This window comes from Ursus maritimus, unplaced genomic scaffold (genome assembly GCF_017311325.1).
Source record: "Ursus maritimus isolate PB19 unplaced genomic scaffold, ASM1731132v1 scaffold_8, whole genome shotgun sequence".
NCBI classification, from domain to species: Eukaryota; Metazoa; Chordata; class Mammalia; order Carnivora; family Ursidae; genus Ursus; species Ursus maritimus.
This window is the reverse complement of record NW_024426996.1, coordinates 43,261,359-43,279,604: the sequence shown is the minus strand read 5'-3', so window position 1 is coordinate 43,279,604 and position 18,246 is coordinate 43,261,359. Positions and strand designations below refer to the sequence as shown.

At 38.5% G+C, this 18,246-nt stretch overlaps 1 protein-coding gene across 1 annotated transcript in view; it reads right to left on the bottom strand.

Annotated features, from left to right (window-relative positions):
- Positions 1 to 18,246, bottom strand: part of FRYL (FRY like transcription coactivator) — a 247,908-nt gene that overhangs the window by 78,322 nt on the left and 151,340 nt on the right. Inside the window, exons 15-25 of the mRNA XM_040625382.1 lie at positions 16,126 to 16,229; positions 15,822 to 15,930; positions 13,708 to 13,794; positions 11,767 to 11,938; positions 11,182 to 11,314; positions 8,804 to 8,911; positions 5,587 to 5,824; positions 4,288 to 4,473; positions 3,943 to 4,029; positions 2,554 to 2,822; positions 147 to 339 (exon numbers count right to left, since the gene is read on the bottom strand). Of these exons, the coding sequence (XP_040481316.1) occupies positions 147 to 339; positions 2,554 to 2,822; positions 3,943 to 4,029; positions 4,288 to 4,473; positions 5,587 to 5,824; positions 8,804 to 8,911; positions 11,182 to 11,314; positions 11,767 to 11,938; positions 13,708 to 13,794; positions 15,822 to 15,930; positions 16,126 to 16,229 (1,686 nt within the window). The remainder of the gene's footprint in view (positions 1 to 146; positions 340 to 2,553; positions 2,823 to 3,942; positions 4,030 to 4,287; positions 4,474 to 5,586; positions 5,825 to 8,803; positions 8,912 to 11,181; positions 11,315 to 11,766; positions 11,939 to 13,707; positions 13,795 to 15,821; positions 15,931 to 16,125; positions 16,230 to 18,246) is intronic.

Sequence of the window (18,246 nt, the reverse complement as noted above, 5' to 3'; positions counted from 1 at the left end):
TTTATTTATTTTTTTATTTTTTTATTTTTTAATTTTTTTTCAATTAACACACTTTTCAACCAAATTCCTTTATCGCCCTGGAAAAGAAGCGGTAGGGCGTTACTTCCGGGGCCACCGGCAGCCGGCGGCGGACGGGGCGGTCTTACTCTGGAGTCGATGCTGTAGCCGCTGTCCGGCGTGGAGGCGAGCGTCTCGGGCGGGGAGCAGCGCACGGAGCCGGCGGACGCGGAAGAGGCTGCGCACGCGGCGCTGCAGCACAGCAGCAGGTAGTTCCTCCACAGCCCCACGTACGAGTCGCTGCTGGTGGTAGTATTGACTTTCTTGGCGTTGATGGGGCTACTAGGGGAAAAGAAGCAGAGAGACAGGGGGATGTAAGTCATACAACGTGTTTTCAAGTTTTTTTTCTTTACCTCAAGCTAAATTCTATCAACTCAGGAAAGATGGTCAACGTAACGTCTTCTTACTACCACTAAACCTCTGTGGAACGGTGTAAGATACAGATGACTACTGGACTGAAAATTAAAACGTCCTGTAGGATCATTTCAACATAATTTTTATCATTCTTGTGACCAAAGTTAATATTTTTATCAGGCCACATTTTATAACTTTTTATACATGCTCAGTGTAAAAAAACAACCCATGAAAACAAAATAAAAACCAGCCTTAACCCCACATCAGTACAGGCACTGTATATTCTCATCTACAGCTTCAATTCAAATACATACATGTATAGAAATACATAAATATATCTCCTTTAACTTATAAAAATTGTATTCACATGTATTTAATGTGTGTTTTAACCATCTTCCATTAAATGAATATACTTCTGTGACATCATTTTTGAGGACTGTATGCTATATTACAGAGATTATCAGGATTTATCGTCCAAACTTTCAGGTTTTATTGTCCAAATGTTCATTATTGGACATTTTAGCTAATAGCAATTTTTCCCTATAATACACGACACTATACATTTGAATATATGCTTAACTATAATAAAGGTTTAATGATTTTCTTGGGTAAATTCCTGAAAATGGAATTGCATCAAAAGAATAGCTACACTTTTAAGGCTTCCATCAAATTTCCATCTTAAAACACAGACCAATAAAATATGTGAGAATAATTCTATAAATCTTTCCAAACACCAAAATTCTGGTGGAATTCAGGACTGAGAGCAAAACAAAACAGAAAAACACTAATACATAGTCCTAGGCATCAAAACATTAATATATTAAGATAAGCAAAGCAAACATACCACTTCATTAGTTCATCAACAGTGTTTTACTGTTTTAGAAAATACTGTGATGGCAGTAAAACAAAACCAAACCAGCCCTGTACACACTCACGGTACAGAAGTAAATAAAAGACTGTCAGCTGGTGCCGAGCGTGATGAAGTACAACAGAAGAGACAGAGAACGGGAGTAGGAGAGGGCTTCTAATTCAAATATGGCAATGAGGGGAGACTAAATGAGATAAGGTCATAAATGTTATTTATACAAGGTGGCAAGTGTCAATTTTCACTAAAAAAATACCATCTAATACACAATTCCTGAGAATGTACACAGATATATAATAAGTGTGTATACACATAAATACCAAAAATATCTATATTCAGATCCAAAAGAAGGAATGATTACTCCAGCTTGGAGATGTAAGAGAAGGCTTTAGTATACATCAGATATCAGCATACAGAAGATAGAGAAGACAAAAGGCATTCTAGATTCATGCGAATAAAAACTCATAGAATAGAAACTGTAGCCTCATGCAGTGCACGCTGAGAAGTTTGTTTGGTTCTATCAGAAGAATACATAGGTAGCCATGACAGAAAGTACGGAAGAACGTATAGACTAGAGCCAAGTATGGAGAGCCTTTCATGTGAGACGAAGGTGTTAGGTTTGTCTGGGTGTTGGGTTTATATGGGCAACTTATTCGACGAGAGGACTCATTCCATGTGATCTGATGAACGGCATACTGGATCAAGTGAAACCAGGAACTCAAATTCAGGTTCAAAAATTCTCTATTGTATTTAACAGCAAGAAGAAATTAACTGCAGCCCACCTTCTTCCACACTCTATCACATCATCAGTTATCCAAATTTTTACCATTACCCTCCAAATGAAAACCCAATGCCATTATCACTAATCCCTACTGGCAGATGGCTTTCCTTATAATGTCATCAGGAAAAGTCAGGTCCCGGAGCTTGGTGTCTCTTCACTTCACACCCTTCATGTACAAACTTACCTATATCCACATCCATACTCTTCTTCAGATTCTTTCCTCATTACTTCTTTCCTTCAATACAGATTCATCAGACACACACTATGTACCAAGCACCGTGCTATTAAGTAAACTAACAATGCGGTGAGACTGAAGGACAGGAAAAGGACGGAGGGATTATAAGACTACATCCTTTACATCTTCCATCTCCCTCCATAATACATCATGGCATGTTATTTATTTGTGGAATTTCCAACTTGTACGACTTTTCAAATACATACTTAAAAAAACGGACAGTCTACACATTTTAAAATTTACACTAGGAAAATAGCTTACTTTATATCAACCTGTGGGGACAACGACTGAAGTCTTGTATATGCAAACATCCAAGCATAGCTCACAGCAGTACAGCAATGTTTGGGAAGGTTTTCCTGCTTTAAAAAACTGGAGAGACTTATAATCCATGGGTCTTGGCCTTGGGTCACGTGTGCAAATATCCATATATGTGATGGGCTAATCACATCAAACTGGTGGCTGATAGGAGAAGAGTTCCATTCTGCTAATGTCTGTAAATCTATTGAGCTAGGGCAATACAGCAAAGTAGTCTATGTAGTGAAAAAAACAAAAACAAAAAAACACAACAACAGATTATCACACATTTCAGTAACTTTCAAAGTGTTGCCATGTGAATTGCATTAAACTGTACGTGGCCTATAAGTAGTTTCTAGAACAGAGGTTCTGAAACAGAGGTAATAATGAGATTCAAGATAGGTTTAAGGGAGTAGTGAATTCCTGAAATTGCAAATAACGTTTTTTTGTGTATGTGTGTACATGTGTTTTTTTTGGAGAGAGATTCCAGAGCTTTCATTAGTCTCAAAAGGATTCATAAACCAACAAGGTGAAGAACCACGACTTACATAATTCATATAGGAATAGGCGACTTTCATACTAAAGCTGCTGGGAACTGAAAAATAGACCATTAACTTTATGCTGACGTGCCCTATACACGCACAGGCAGAACACATGGGAAAATGGACTCCGCCAGGGCACATATTCTTAAATATTTGTTCAACGATATTCTAAGCTCTTATACTGAAAAGATAAAGATTTACCTTCAGAGCAAATTATGTGTTATTCGAACAACAACAACAACAAAAATGGAGTCTTAAACTGAACAGAGGCTCAGTTCACCCGATCAAGTCAACAGATATTTACAGAACACCTGCTACGAGGCAGGCAGGGCTTTAGGCACTAGAAGAGAGTCATTCACTATTCTTTTAGTTGGCATAAATCACAGTTAATATTCTAAAACAGAATTCTTTAAATTGTACAGATTTATAATCATCACTTAGGTTTATAAAATTTTTTTATTATCTCCCTTGGTTTTACATTAAGTTGTGAGTTATAAGAGCCAAGTGTCACACAGAGAGCACAGAAACCTTGTCCACGTATTCCAAATGGGAAGAAAAAACACTTCAAGTAATGAAGTTTGATAGTTATGTTTACGTCCATCTTGAAATCTTGACGTATGACCTTTTAAAAAATCAAACCATTCTTAGTTGTGTGTGCTGACAGTGTTTTTTTTTTTTTTTCACCTTATTGAGTCAAATTACTTATGACTTGGGCATAAAATACTTTCCAATGCATTAAATTGATAAAGGCAACTCATATATATACATCTGTCTAAAGTTCCAAGACTGAATAGCATGAAATCATTCCAGTTACCTGATCGGCCCCAGTGAGGTGTATGAAGCTCTCGAGAATGGATGGGCTCAGCCTGTCCATCACATCTATGGCTAATTCATCATCACCCTAAAAAAAAGTGATCATATGTCTAAAAATATTTAGGAATGATTAAGAAAAGTAGCCAAACCTAAGAAAACATAACAAAATTCACATCAGTACCATTTATTACAAATGGGTTAGTTTAGACCCTGTCAAAAACTTTGTTCCTTTGTTATAAAGGTAAGTTAGACCTGCATGGTAGCAATGGCAATGGAATAAGAATGAACAACAGGAGAGTTTTTAAGTCCTTTCACTAGATAATTAAATGCTATACCTAAATCTTACCTTAGGTATTTCCAAAAGTGCAAACAGAGCCCGTATTTCTCTAAGGACACTGACAGCTAATCTCCTAGTGGCAGGTCGACTGCTACAGAGAATGACGAGTGCAAACCCTTCGACCACATGGAATACATTGGAATACGGGCTCCTTTCCAGAGGAGGGGGATGAGAAGCTCCATTAGCCACACCATGCTTGAAAAATAAATAGAAGTTAAAAATAAAACAAAATAATATGTGTAGCCATTCCAGTACAACCACTAATAAAGAGCAAAGCAAATTATATCAGTTACAGCTACAGGTCTGCCTCAGCTCAAGCAATTTAAATAATACTTAACTTATAAAAATTTAACAGTATACACAGAGAACAAAAGTATTTAATTGGCAGTCTAAATATGAGTTCTGTACTGAACTTCTGCCATTCCCCGGCTACTCTGTAATCTTGGAGCTGACACTGTTAATCACTCTTCGTCTGACATTTCTTTGTGGAAAGTGAGGGGATTGAACTGGACCGTTCGAGCTCAAAGTGTAGACCAGCAGCGCGGCATCACCTAGGAGCCTGTAGGAAACAGAGATCCTTGGGCCCCTGCTGATTTCTTTCTTTCAAGATTTTATTTATTTGCGAGAAGGAGAGAGAGAAGGAGCATGAGTGGGGGAAGGAGCAGAGAGACAAGCAGACTCCCCGTTGAGCAGGGAGCCTAATGCAGGGCTCAATCCCAGGACCCCAAGATCATAATCTGAGCCGAAGGCAGACGCTCAACCGAGCCACCCAGGCGCCCAGGCCCACGGTGATTTCTGTGCTTACTCAGGTTTAGAAGCTGGACTGATTTAGATGATCAGCTCTAAAATCCCAAGGTTCCAGGACAGCATATTATATAAATCAATAATTCGAGCACCTTTCATGGTAAAGAAACATACAGACTGTGTAGTGAAGCAGGGACTAGTGCCATGGGTAAAACAATCACATAACTCAGATGGAATATTACCAAAAATTATTATTCTGTCAGCTTTAAATACATTGGAAATAGCCTAAATGTAAGCTAGCATTGCCTCCACTCTCTGTGTTCATTCAAAACTAACTGTTACCTAAGGAAGAAGGTTGGAAAGGCTGGACACACAAACACTAGATTTAGTATGTGAACTGCAGGAAGGTTCAGTTTAAGGGATTATGAATACTTCCAGAGTAAACAAAACTAAGCAAATGTTTAGTTTTCAAGAAATCGTATTGATCCTTCACAAATATTAACACCACTGTTGGTCATTTACCACTGACCACATACAAAGGGACCATACAAAAGAATTCGGTACCTGGGAGTCCTGGTTCTTGTTATGCACTTGGGTTGCTTGTTTCCACTGGTTTATTAATTGTACCAACATCTTTACAGCATTATCAAGAAGCGTGGGATGGACATCAGTCACTTCACGAACAATAAAATAAACAAATCCTGAAAGAACATCCTCCCGCCAATCTGGAAAATCAAGCATTAGTGCCTGCAGGGTATTGAAAGCCAGAGCACGCAGTTCTTCATCCATATGAATTGTGAGCCTACCAAGAACAAAATTCCATTAGCAAACCTCAAAACCTTCCACGTGGTTTTATCACCTAAAACTTAAAACTAGGAACTTACAAAATATGTCCTCTTCACTGGTTTCTAGGAAGTATGAAGATAGGAACCAATGTTCACCTTTTGTATATATTCACCCCTATGTTATTCTATATTCACTTGTTTAAATTCACATAAAAATCTATTAATTGGTACTTTTACTGTAATTCAGATAATAAGTTTGATCATAATTAAAATGCTGTGCTTTAAAAAAGAGATTGACATATCAGAATTACATTTAAAAAATTCTTTAATTCTTAGAATGCTGTATGTTAACTTGTAATCAGTCAAAAATTATATCCAATCATATAGCATCTTAGCACGATCTGACATTTGTTTAGTCCTTTATTATCACTGGAAAGAACATGGTTTATCTGTCATTTTTTTCATGCTGCTGAGGTTACAGTTAAATAAAAGATGGCTGATTGTGAGCAAGAAAACAGAATAAACCAAGATGAAAGTAATTTAACAGAAATAATTCTGAAGCGTGAGAATAAATTTTGGAGTAACATCATAAATGGGGTGTACCTGGAAAAAAATAGGAAAAAGAAGTGTTGATCTGACCAGAAGTCCCTAAAGAGACTTTGAGGAGAGGCTATATAAAATTACCTTTTAAAGAGATCAAAACAACAGAAGGACATGAAGCAATATTAGCTGAAGGATTTTGACCAGAACATAAAGCAGAGAATGATAAACCGGAAAACCATAAAAAACGGTTGCAGTAGCAAAGCTACCCATATATGATATTCCATGACCGAGAGTTTCTGATTTGGGGCTGAAGAGGATTCCTTTAGTGACCGACCATCAGGACGCATGCGTCAGAGTCAGGAACAGCCTGAATGAACCAGCTAAGTAGGTAATATTAAGAATATGCTCAGGAAGCCAGGAGGGTGGAATTATCCTCACTGACAGAAGAGGAAAACCGTGTGTTTTAGGTGGAAGGAGTTATCGCCGTCTTCNCCCTGCTGAACTCAGTCCTGGTCTTCACTAAGCCAACCTTCAACTGACCATGAGACCGAAGAGAACATTTATTACAGCTCGACAGACTTGGAAGTAAGCCACGAACCAGCAGCAGCAGTGACAGTAGCATGTCAGAAATATCATATGGGGCCAGATTCAGGCTCTCTAGCCCAGGGTGCTGTCTCTGATGGTGGCACCAAGGGAGGTACTGTGGAAGAAGAGTGACCGTCTCCATGGTGCTGACTTTGAAGATGATTTCAACATACCTTAAATCCCCAAATGTATACATGTCCACCTGATACTTATCCGTGTAACTCAGGACATGCTGGCAGGAGTTAACCTCCCTGCGTAGAGAACAACAACGTAGCCCGGCCAATTTAAGGCAGAGGAATTAACTTTCCTTAGACATAGCATATGGGTTTACAAATGCATCTTTGTTTTGTTCACTTGCTTTAATTAAAAAAAAAAAAACACCACCAAGATTTAGAGATCGTAATTCCAAATGATAAGCATGAGGGACAAAACAGAACAGACCCTAGAATCTTCCTTTCTGAAGTAAATTAACTAGTAAATGACTCTCATAGGGGAAAGAAGCAAAGTGAGTCGCAAAGCTGTTCACATGTTTGCTCCCTTCACTAGGCTCCCCAATCCCTGCCCCTTATAGACGCAGTTTCATTTGGTGGGGGATATGCGATCGTCACCCACAAAGGTGCAGGTGAATTAAGGGGAGGAGTAAGAGTACAACTGAACGAGAGCTGTTTTTCCAAGGAATAATATTACAAATCATGAAACCTCTTTTCCTTCCACAACACTGACATGAACTTTGTAACACTTCAATCCAAGTCACAGCAAAAATTAAGAGTGGAAAGGGATGAACTGATCTCACGGTGCAAAGTTTCAAAGGAACTCCTTTTCTCCCCTCATAATCCTGAATGCAGACAAATGCCATTCTGTATCTTGATGGCAACCTGCAACGGCTGAGGATGGGGTAGTGACAGGTGTGTGAAATGCTAGGCGTTTTCGCAGAGGAGGTAAAAAGGGTTGAAGAGGTCCATTATGTTCACGGTGAATTTAACTTAAATCTTAGCGATAAGTGCCTGGCAACCGGTACACATCTTTCAATACAGTCAGGTAACCCTGCTCTGTGGCGACAATGATACTTGGTTTTTCATGTGGAGCAGAGGTTAGCCAACTACAGCTCAAGGGCCAAACTGCACGGGGCGCCATGGGAACACGGTGACGGCCCCTCCTTTCCAGCTTGGCCATGGCTGCTTTTGCCCCACGCTGGCAGACGTGTGTAGTTATGACAGAGACCATGCAACCTGCAAATCCTAAGATATTTCCCATCTCATCCGTCAGAGAAATATGTTTGTCGACCCCTTATCTATGAATCCCTAAGTCCATCAACAAAAAAGCAGCTTTCAACAAGCCTTCACCTCAGCTTAGATACAGTTTTGGGAGCAAGTATTTAAATTTGGTTGTCACGTTCTTTCTTATTTTATAAAGCTATGACAAACCCAAGAGAGGAAGGAAAAGCAAAAACTAAACTGTCTGGGCTCTGCGATAGGAGAAAGAAGTGACAGCGAGATGTGGTCACCACCCTGGGTGCTACAGGAATGACTGCGAGAGTTAACCCAACAGTGAACTGCCCAGTGGGCAACACCACACCTCTGTCAAGGAGTAACATGTTATCTAAATTCTAAGAATATACTAGATGGAAAGCTAGGAAATAGAAAAGTAGGATTTTTAGAGGAATCCAAAAGAACTTTAAAAAGTTAAAAATGAATGGGGAGAATGTTTAACAAAACATAAAAGACAAAATGGAAGTTAAGAAAGTATATCAAGTAAAGGATTGAACATGTCTTTATTACTCTGTTCATGAGAACAGTAACAGGGGTGTATTCAAAATTTAAAGGTATTGAAAGAGGTAAAAAGTATAGCAAAGAGTAATTCTCATTTACCTTGCTAACAGTTCAATGAGGTCAGTTCTGCTCATACCATCAGGAATCAACCTTGGAATAGCAGCAATACAAGTCCTAAACAAATCAATTTTGGGTTTTCTTTCCCCCCTGAAAAATATATAACAGGATTCAATAAGTTTATTACATATGCTAGACAATGAAAGCAAAGTTGGAAAAATAATTATAGAAAATAGGAGTCTCCTTCCCCTAAAAAAGTTTAATGTATTTAACATAAAAAGAATTCATACAAATCTAGTAAATAATTATCAGTTTATAAGTAGACAAAAGAATAAAGAGATAATTCAGGAAAGAAAACACCTCCAGCAAGCAAAAAAGATTTTCAGTAATTAGAAAGCCACAGGAACTATTATGTTTAAATAATAAATGGTATTTAATTATTTAGAATACAATTATTTTAAATTAAAAATTAAATATAATTTAATCAATATCTAACCTTTAATAGACTATTTAATTATTAAAACATAATAAATAATATTGATATTATTAAACAAACACTGGTTATTTTAGGAACCTACAAAATTAACAAAAAAAAAGGTTTTTCATTTAATATTATACATTAACAAGGATCTTAAAAAACAGACATTCTCATATTCCACTGTGGGTACTGTATTTTCTTTTTATTTTACTTCAGAATATACACAAATAGACACAAATATATATATTTAAATTTTTATATAATTAAATGTCAATTTTGAAAATGCTGGTTCCTTCAGAGGCTCAATATAATTTATTTCTACTACATTTTCTTCTAGCTATTCAATGATTTTTAAAATTTTATTTTAAATATCTTCTTAATGCACTGGTTTTGTTTTTATTTTGGTCTGTATTTCAAGGTGAGGATTTTAGTTTATTTTATCCAAATTGTTCTTGAGGTGACCTAAAAAATTCTCATGTAGAAAAGAATTTGGATGCTTTAAGCATTTTGGGTCAGTATTCGTCACAGTGGCAAAAGACTTGCTACCTAATTTTAGAGATTTTATATAGTCATTCCTCTTTAAATGGTTCCAATATGCATGAATTTCAGTTATAACAATTCAGTTAAATAATACCAGTTTCCCCACTACCTCTTCAGCCCACAAATCACTATGTAAATAACAGATATGCAGCATAATCCCTGATTAATCAAAGTAATCCCTGATTACTTTTTCTTTTTTTTTTTCCTTTAAGTTCATCCAACATGGGACTCGAACTCACGACCCCAAGAACAAGAGTCACATGCTTTTCTGACACAGCCAGCCAGGGGCCCCAAACACGTCACTTTTTCCAAGTCTGTTGTGGTTGGTCACTGCACATTTGTTACCCCTTCATACAGACGGCAAAGCGGGTAACTGTGTTGCTTCCTTGGCTCCAGTGATAAACACGGGTGACATTTTACAAACACGGATCATCAGAAGAGGAATCTGGCCAACAAAGATGCAAGCTCAGCAGAGAAAGGACAAGCGATATCGATGGAGGTGAAATTCGAATCAAACAGGAATGGAGTTCCAGAGGGAACAGCTGGCAGGGAGTGTTGATGTTGCTGTGTTTGCAGACCCCACATGCACGGCCAGAGGAAGCTAGTGAGGGTAAACCTCGGTCACACAGTAAGGAAGGTGGCTGCATCGAAGAGGACAGAGACTTTCCAGAGAAAGAGATGCAGAGGGAAAACTGTCAACACTGGAGAAGTTCTCGGAGATGTTAGCATATGCTGGTATATAATAACTGTATATTAACTGAGAGATCAAATATCTAGTTTGGTGTTCTAAAACCTATAACACAGATATTAATATAAAAAAAAGTCCCCCCTTATTACAGGATATGTAGATACTTACTAAGAAATAAAACAAGTTACTGCCGTACAACACATCCTCTGAAGGAGAAAGTCCCTAACAATAAGGAAAAAAGATGCCGGGCTGACAAGCAGTGAGAAGTCGGGGACGGGGGGTGAGGGGGTGGCCGGGGGCTGAGGTACTGCTTCAAAAAACTACTCCTTTTCCTTTTACTCCCCTCTGTACCTCTTGCTACCAGGAGATTTTTAGGTTTTCTTTTTTGTTGGGGTTCTGGAAATAAGAGTATGTGTTTGACTTACAAAACCAACCATATCCACACATGTCAAGGGTAACCAGGACTTATCTATTGGTCATCGGTCATGGAACAAGGATGGGGCCTTGTCACTGGCAACTACACTGTGATCCAGGAGGATTTTGCTCTCTATACTTGTTTGATAGCACTTCAAAGAATAAAACTGAGCACGTGGAAGGAATCACAGCAGTTGGCAACGTGGGACAACTCCAGAGGAGAAAGGAAGGAAGAATGAAGCACAGATACCTTCTCACGAAAACTGAAATAGCAACGAAGAGAAATAGTTTACTACATACGTAATCATGTCTTCGGGCTCCTTATTGGACATCTGCACGCTAGTCATACACATGGGTCTCCCAACTTCTTTGTCCAAATGTCTGAGAATGCTATCTAACGCTTTTCGTACTTGAGGATAGTACACTGACATTCCTAGGGGAAAAAGCTCACAGTTATAAAATGTCAGACATTAGATAAAGAATAGCCGTAGTGACTTTCCATAAAAAATAAAAGCCTATCTTTAAAGGACATCAGCTAATGTTGTCACCAAGGAAGGAATTTCAACTGTGATACACTCTTCTCCCTAATGATCAGCTTCAGTATACTGGAGAAAATGTGTACAACTCACGCACAGAACTAAAATTACTTTGAAGGAAGTACAAAATGCAGTGGGTAGTATCATGCAAGAAAATAAGGACTGAATTGGAAGACTCATAATGTAAAAACTTACAGGTATTATCAAAATTGTATTCACTTTCTGTATCACTCTATACTGGAATAAGCATATTAGACCAACATATTCATTGCAGATCTGATCATAAACTTTTTCAAAAGAATATTAAACTGTATCACCAAGCCATTTATTTGGCCCAGTTAACACTAACCTATGACTTTTGCTTCTTCATCTGTCAAGGTTTTGTTGAGAAAAATTTTCTTGACACGAAGAGTGTTTCCTGAGGGAAGAATCACCCCTGTTGTGGGCATCGGTGGCTCCCCATCTTTCTGCTGCAAACTGTCTGCTATTACAAGGAAGACTCTGAGGCCTATGTTCATTCTCTTCAGGAAAAAAAAAAAGTTTCAGAATGAAATCAGTGTCAGAAAATATCCCTTTTTCACGTTAAAAACACCTCGTCAAGTAACACTGGGGAGGGTGGGGGGCAGGAGGACATGAGGAAAACGAACTTCTCTGTCCCATTTTTTTAAAGTAGTTCAGGCATTACAGTTTAATACCAAATTTCCAAATGCTGCCCCTTCACTTCTGAGGCCAACTGGCTCTCCTATTCTCTAGAAAGCTTATTTCAAACCTCTTCCCTCCTTCCTCAGCAAGCCTACCCTCCTACCATTCCCTCCCTTAAGGGATGATGTGTCTCCTACTTCACAGAAGAAAAAACCAACAACTGGCCTCGGTCTCTCGCTAGGTAACACCTCTTCTCCCTCTCCTTTGCTCTGATGACAGAAGTCAAGGGGGTGCTGGGCTTCCTCGGTGTTAGGATCCCATCTGTTCTTGCTCTCCCGGCAATGGTACACCACCAATGACCCCTTCTCTTGCTTGCATCTTCAACATTTCCCTTTCGACTGGATATATTCTGTTAATTTCCATTAACTATGCTCCATTATCTTAATGGAGTAAGTCCTCCCCATAATATTTCCCTGAAGCAACTCTCACTCATCAGTGGCTTTTCAAGCAGCAATGGACACTATCAACTATGCCTTGTTTTCTGAACCACTCCCTTCCCCTGACTCATCTGTGCCACGGCTGGCTGAGTCATCCCTGCTGGCACTTCCGGTCTGGCCTCCTTTCGCCGCAGAGTCAATGTTAGACTGCTTCAAGACGAGGTCCTAGACTGCCTTCTCCTATCATTAGGTTTTCTCTCCCAAAGTGACTTTAGGTATCTACATGGCTTCTGTTACCACCCACACCACATCCCCCACCAATTTTGAAGCCTCGCTTTTCTGAACCCGGACCCTCAGACCCACTTGACATCTCTACTTGGATGTCAAAAAGATGCCTCAGGTTCGACTCGTTCAAGCCAAATGCACTTTCCCCTCAACCTCAATCCCTTCTCAGGGTTTCTTTACACAGTCAACAATCTCCTCTCCGTCTGCACCATCACTGTTCTCTGCCCAAGCTGCCATTGTCTCTGCCCTATGCCAGTGGTCTCTAAAGTGACCACGCGCATCCCAATGGGTGTGCAAGATAGCTCACTGGAATACAGGAAGAAAATAAAAGTTTTGTTTACATATATATTTAAATCTAAGTAAGGTTAAAGTTTAAGCTTTACTCGGCTTTATAGACGACACAGCACTAGTGTCCTCCCTTAGTCTAAATATCAGATGGTCATGTCGCACAGTCACAGAAAACATCAGGAAGGAAGTGGGAAAATTCTGTAATATACCAGGGTTCACAGAAGTACACCCACTTATTCATTCTTCTGGTGTATTGCAATTCGCACCCAGTTGATTAAATGGGTAATTTTTTCTGCCTTTAGCTACACTAAATGCTGAATAAATGATATGTATTTAAAAATGTGATACTGATATTGATAAAAGAAACCTGAGCTCATATCACAAGCTGTAGAAGTCAGCTGAGCTGACTGATCTGGAAAGCTTCCCTCCTGATTACTTTTCACCATGCTATTAGACCACTGAGTCGGCCATCAGAAAGGTGAAATACCAGTGTGATCTGGGACCGGTTCATTAAAAGTAAAGTTTCCAACTAGTGATTTGAGCGTAAGTGCTCTGATTCCAGAAACTACTCTAAAAAAAATAAAAAATAAAAAGATTATATAGGATAGGGTATTACCACATTATAATTTTTTTTTTACCTCTGGATTAATGGTGAAAGTTTTTGTAGATTTTCCAACACTGAGAAGATCAAATATTATTTCTTTCATTGCAAAATCCAAACGTTCCTGGAAAAAAATAACAATCAAGAGATCCTTATAACTTTCTATGACTACGTGTTGGGTATCATGTTAAGAATTATGCATGGGGCGCCTGGGTGGCACAGCGGTTAAGCGTTTGCCTTCGGCTCAGGGCGTGATCCCGGAGTCCTGGGATCGAGCCCCACATCAGGCTCCTCCGCTATGAGCCTGCTTCTTCCTCTCCCACTCCCCCTGCTTGTGTTCCCTCTCTCGCTGGCTGTCTCTATCTCTGTCGAATAAATAAATAAAATCTTAAAAAAAAAAAAAAAAGAATTATGCATATAATGGCAACAACACAGGTTTGTGCCTATAAGAACTTCATAAATCTAGACGGACAAAAGAAAAATACCTATGAATTAAGATGAAAAAATATGATATAAATATATTACTTAATTACCAAATGATTTAATATCCCAACAAACAGTTTCAAACACTCATTTATCAAAATCCCACCCAAAAATCTAAGTGAAGCATATTGCATGGTGCACTGGGTGTTATACACAACTAATGAATCATCGAGCCTTACATCGAAAACTGGGGATGTACTGTATGGTGACTAACATAATATAATAAAAAAGCATTATAAAAAAAAAAAAATTCTAAGTGAAGGAATTTCCCGAGTGATGATGAAAGGGAGTCCCAAAGCAAGCGCTATGCAGCCGGCCTAGAGAGCAGTGAGTTCATACTGAGACAGGAAGAACAGGTCTCCAGGAAGGAAACCTCCAAGGAAAGAAAAGATTAGTAAGATTAACTGAGGTTTGAGAGGAGTCACACAGTTCTCACCGGTGTGAGGTGATTAACCCAAGGAGTGGGTAAGATCCAAGGGCAGGAAAAAATAAAGACGTGCACCGATGGCAAAAGGTTTCTGAACACAAGCTCTAAAGCACAGTTTGCTTTCATTCACCTTACGGACGCATTTATACCCATCTAATCATCCTTAGTTCTGCGCTCCAGTAAATAGCAACGTATTCATTTTATTTAAATATTCCTTATTTCTTCACTGTTCAAAATAATTACATTATAGATGATCTAAATCGTCAGAATCGTCACAGTTCTAGTTCAAAGAGAACACAATGAATATTCTGAAATCAAAGCATTTTCCTAAACATATAAAAATATTAGTATAATATTTTATATAATTTATACTATTAGTATAATACTAACATAAAAATATTAGTATTATATTAATAGTTGACGAGATAACCCTACTTATGCTTCTCCAGGGCTGATGTCCCCAAAGGGAATGTGACCAAAACCGGGGATGTGCTCATTCAGCATCTGCTGAATCCCCTTCAAATAAACCGTCCTTTACTGCAGAGACTACAAGCTCAAATCGTATTTCCCAGGGACCCTCGGAACAGTGGGCTTCGGGATGTGACTTAGACCCTGCCAAGTGGTAAACTCATGTGAGTCCGAGGGAACTGGCATGCGTGAGGAAGAGGAGGAGGACAGAACGGAAGGAATCTTCTACTGATGGGGACCACGGCAGCAGCAGGATTCCGAAGCAACTGTGATGACTTCCTACTTTGGCGGCTCTTTGTGGCAATTGTTTCTGCAATTTCCTCGTAGTCATTCAGAGTAGTCCTACTAGTGACTTTGTGAACCATCCAGATTTCTTCAAAGAACCCTCTGGGTTCATCTAGCTACAGCAGATTCTAGTATCTGTACCTAAGAAACTAGATTAATGCAGGAGAGAACAATTTTCCAAAAATCTTTTGAGATACTCAAGAGGTGATGAGTCAATGGCCTGACAGTAGGATTGAGAGAGACCTCCTGGACCCCTCCTAAATTACAGGTTTCTTCTGCTTACGTCTCATTGCCTTCTGCAAGGACGCAGATCGAGGACTTCAACTGACGTTGTCACAAAAAAGTTATTAGCATACTTTTCCACTATTCAATATTAATAAATGTTTTGTTATCATGCTTGTAGATGTGCAAATTTTAAAACTCCAAATTATTATAACAGATGACACATGAACTGCACGTGTATGTGTATTATGAGGTAAAGCACTAACCTGAGCAATGAACTGAATAATCTTCACAAATATATTGAGAGGCGTATCACGAGGAACCACACTACGTGAACCTTTTGGGAAAAGTGCTGACACTATGCTCATAAGACGACTATAGAAAAAAAAAAAAAGACTGAGTCATAAAGAGATAATGACATTAACAACAAACATTCTTCCTATTCTTCATAAGCTGTCAAGAGAATTCATATTCCTTCTTAAGGTCTCTATAACGTTCACTAAAATTGCATCAGTGTGATATTTTTTACCAAGATTTAAAAAAAAATACACTCTAATACAAGGCACTCACCTTTGAGTTACAGTGTTGCTTTCACATTTTATTCTAATTACATAAACCCACAACAATCTATACAAAGATTCCAGTGCAACTCGAGACATTTTAGGATCTTTATTCTGTTTAAAAACAAAAGAGAATAAAAATAAACTTATTAAACTACTTGAATCATTTCAGATCAAATACAGTCTATCAACAACTAAAAGCCCCTACCCCACTCCTTTCTGTCTTTCAATCTAAAGCAGGTTTAAACATGTAAATTTATTTCGGTATATGGCAAGTACAGAAGGTTGAAAGGTAACCATAAAAAGGAAATCCTGAGCCATTCCTTAGACTCTCAAACAAAACAGTAAAATATTAGTATTATATTAATATTATATTAACATTTTAAAGAACTCCTAAATTATACATGCATCAACTCACTTGATAGTAAATGGCTCACACAATATCGACATCATGATGGAAGGATTACTCATCTTTGGAGTAATTCACTGCAGCCCATACGTAAAATTTAGAACACCAAAGGTTATTATAGATACTTAGATTTATGAAAAAATGAAAAATATTATTGAGTGATTATCCTTATAAGGGACTACAGATTAGAGGGGGAAGAGCATGGACTCTGAAATCAGGAATGACGGGCCAAAGCCCATCTTTGGGCACTGTTTTATCACTTGGTACCACAAGCGATTTTGTCATCTCTAAAATGGAGATAAAATAGTACCTACCTCACAGATTAAGGAAGCTATTATGTGAGAAGCACTTGGAACACTGCCTGGCCCATGTTAAATGCTCAATACATGTTAGCTGTTACACCTTTACATTTTATTTAGAATGAGAAATTACTTAAATTATCATTTAGAACGAGAAAGTTATTCCATTTCAATCAGAACTTGATCTGTAAACTTTTTCTTCATGCTACTTATTATAAAAAGTTAAGTTCTCAAATGACCAGAGTCATGTAATGAGATTTAATTGTGAATTTTGAAAATGTAGATAATGGTCATTTTCATTAGGAGAATTTTTTTGGAGGGCGGGGCAGAGGGAGAGGGAAGGAGAGAATCCTAAGCAGGCTCCACGCCCAGGGCAGAGCCTGACACAGGGCTGGATCACACAACCCCCAGACCATGACCCAAGCCAAAATCAAGAGTCAGATGCTTAACCAACTGAGCCACCCAGGCGCCCTTAGGAACATTTCTTTATGCATGTTGATTGGTTATAGGATGCACTGATTGCTATAAATTAGCATTCATTTAATTTGGTTTGGGGGATTTTTTTTTTTAAGATTTTTATTTATCTGGGGGGTAAGCACGAGCAGGAGGAGGGGCATTGGGAGAAGCAGGCTCCCCGCTGAGTAGGGAACTTGATGCTGGGCTCAATCCCAGGACCCTGACATCACGACCTGAGCCAAGGCAGACGCTTAACTGACTGAGCCACCCAGGTGCCCCAGGTTGGGGGACTTCTTATTGTTAAACAGTTATTTTATATACAGCAACCAACAAAAGGTAGTTTTAAAATACTAAGTAATTTAGCCACCTTATTTTATGTTTTCCCAAGATGCAGAAAAACAGACAACCACGTAGGATTAAAGGCAATGCAAAAAGATAACAATTGAGGATTTTAAAAAAAACTGCCACTAGAAAATATAATTTTACACATCTATATGAAGAATTGATATAATTAAGAATGGAATATTGGGGTGCTTGGGTGGCTCGGTCAGTTAAGCGACTGATTCTTAATTTTGGCTCAGGTCATGACCTCGGGGTCCCGTGTGGAGCCTGCTAAGGATTCTCTCGCTCCCTCTCCCTCTGCCCCTCCCCACCCCTTAAAAAAAAAAAGAAAAAGAAAGAATGGAATATCAATTATTCTGCTGGTCAGTGTCTCAACATCAATCCCTCCTTCCGTTGCTAAATCCATAATGATTCCAAATTTCAAATACACTCCCCAGTAGTTACTAATTTCTACTAATGTAACTAAAGCAACATATAAAGTATCACGGAATGTACACATGTTACTAGTAACAACCAAGCTTCTTGTAGTACTTTCCTTTCCATCACATAACTTTCTTTCCTATCATTTAAATCCAAGATATCAAAATATAATATGTACACTCCAAATAGTATTTTTTATATTAAA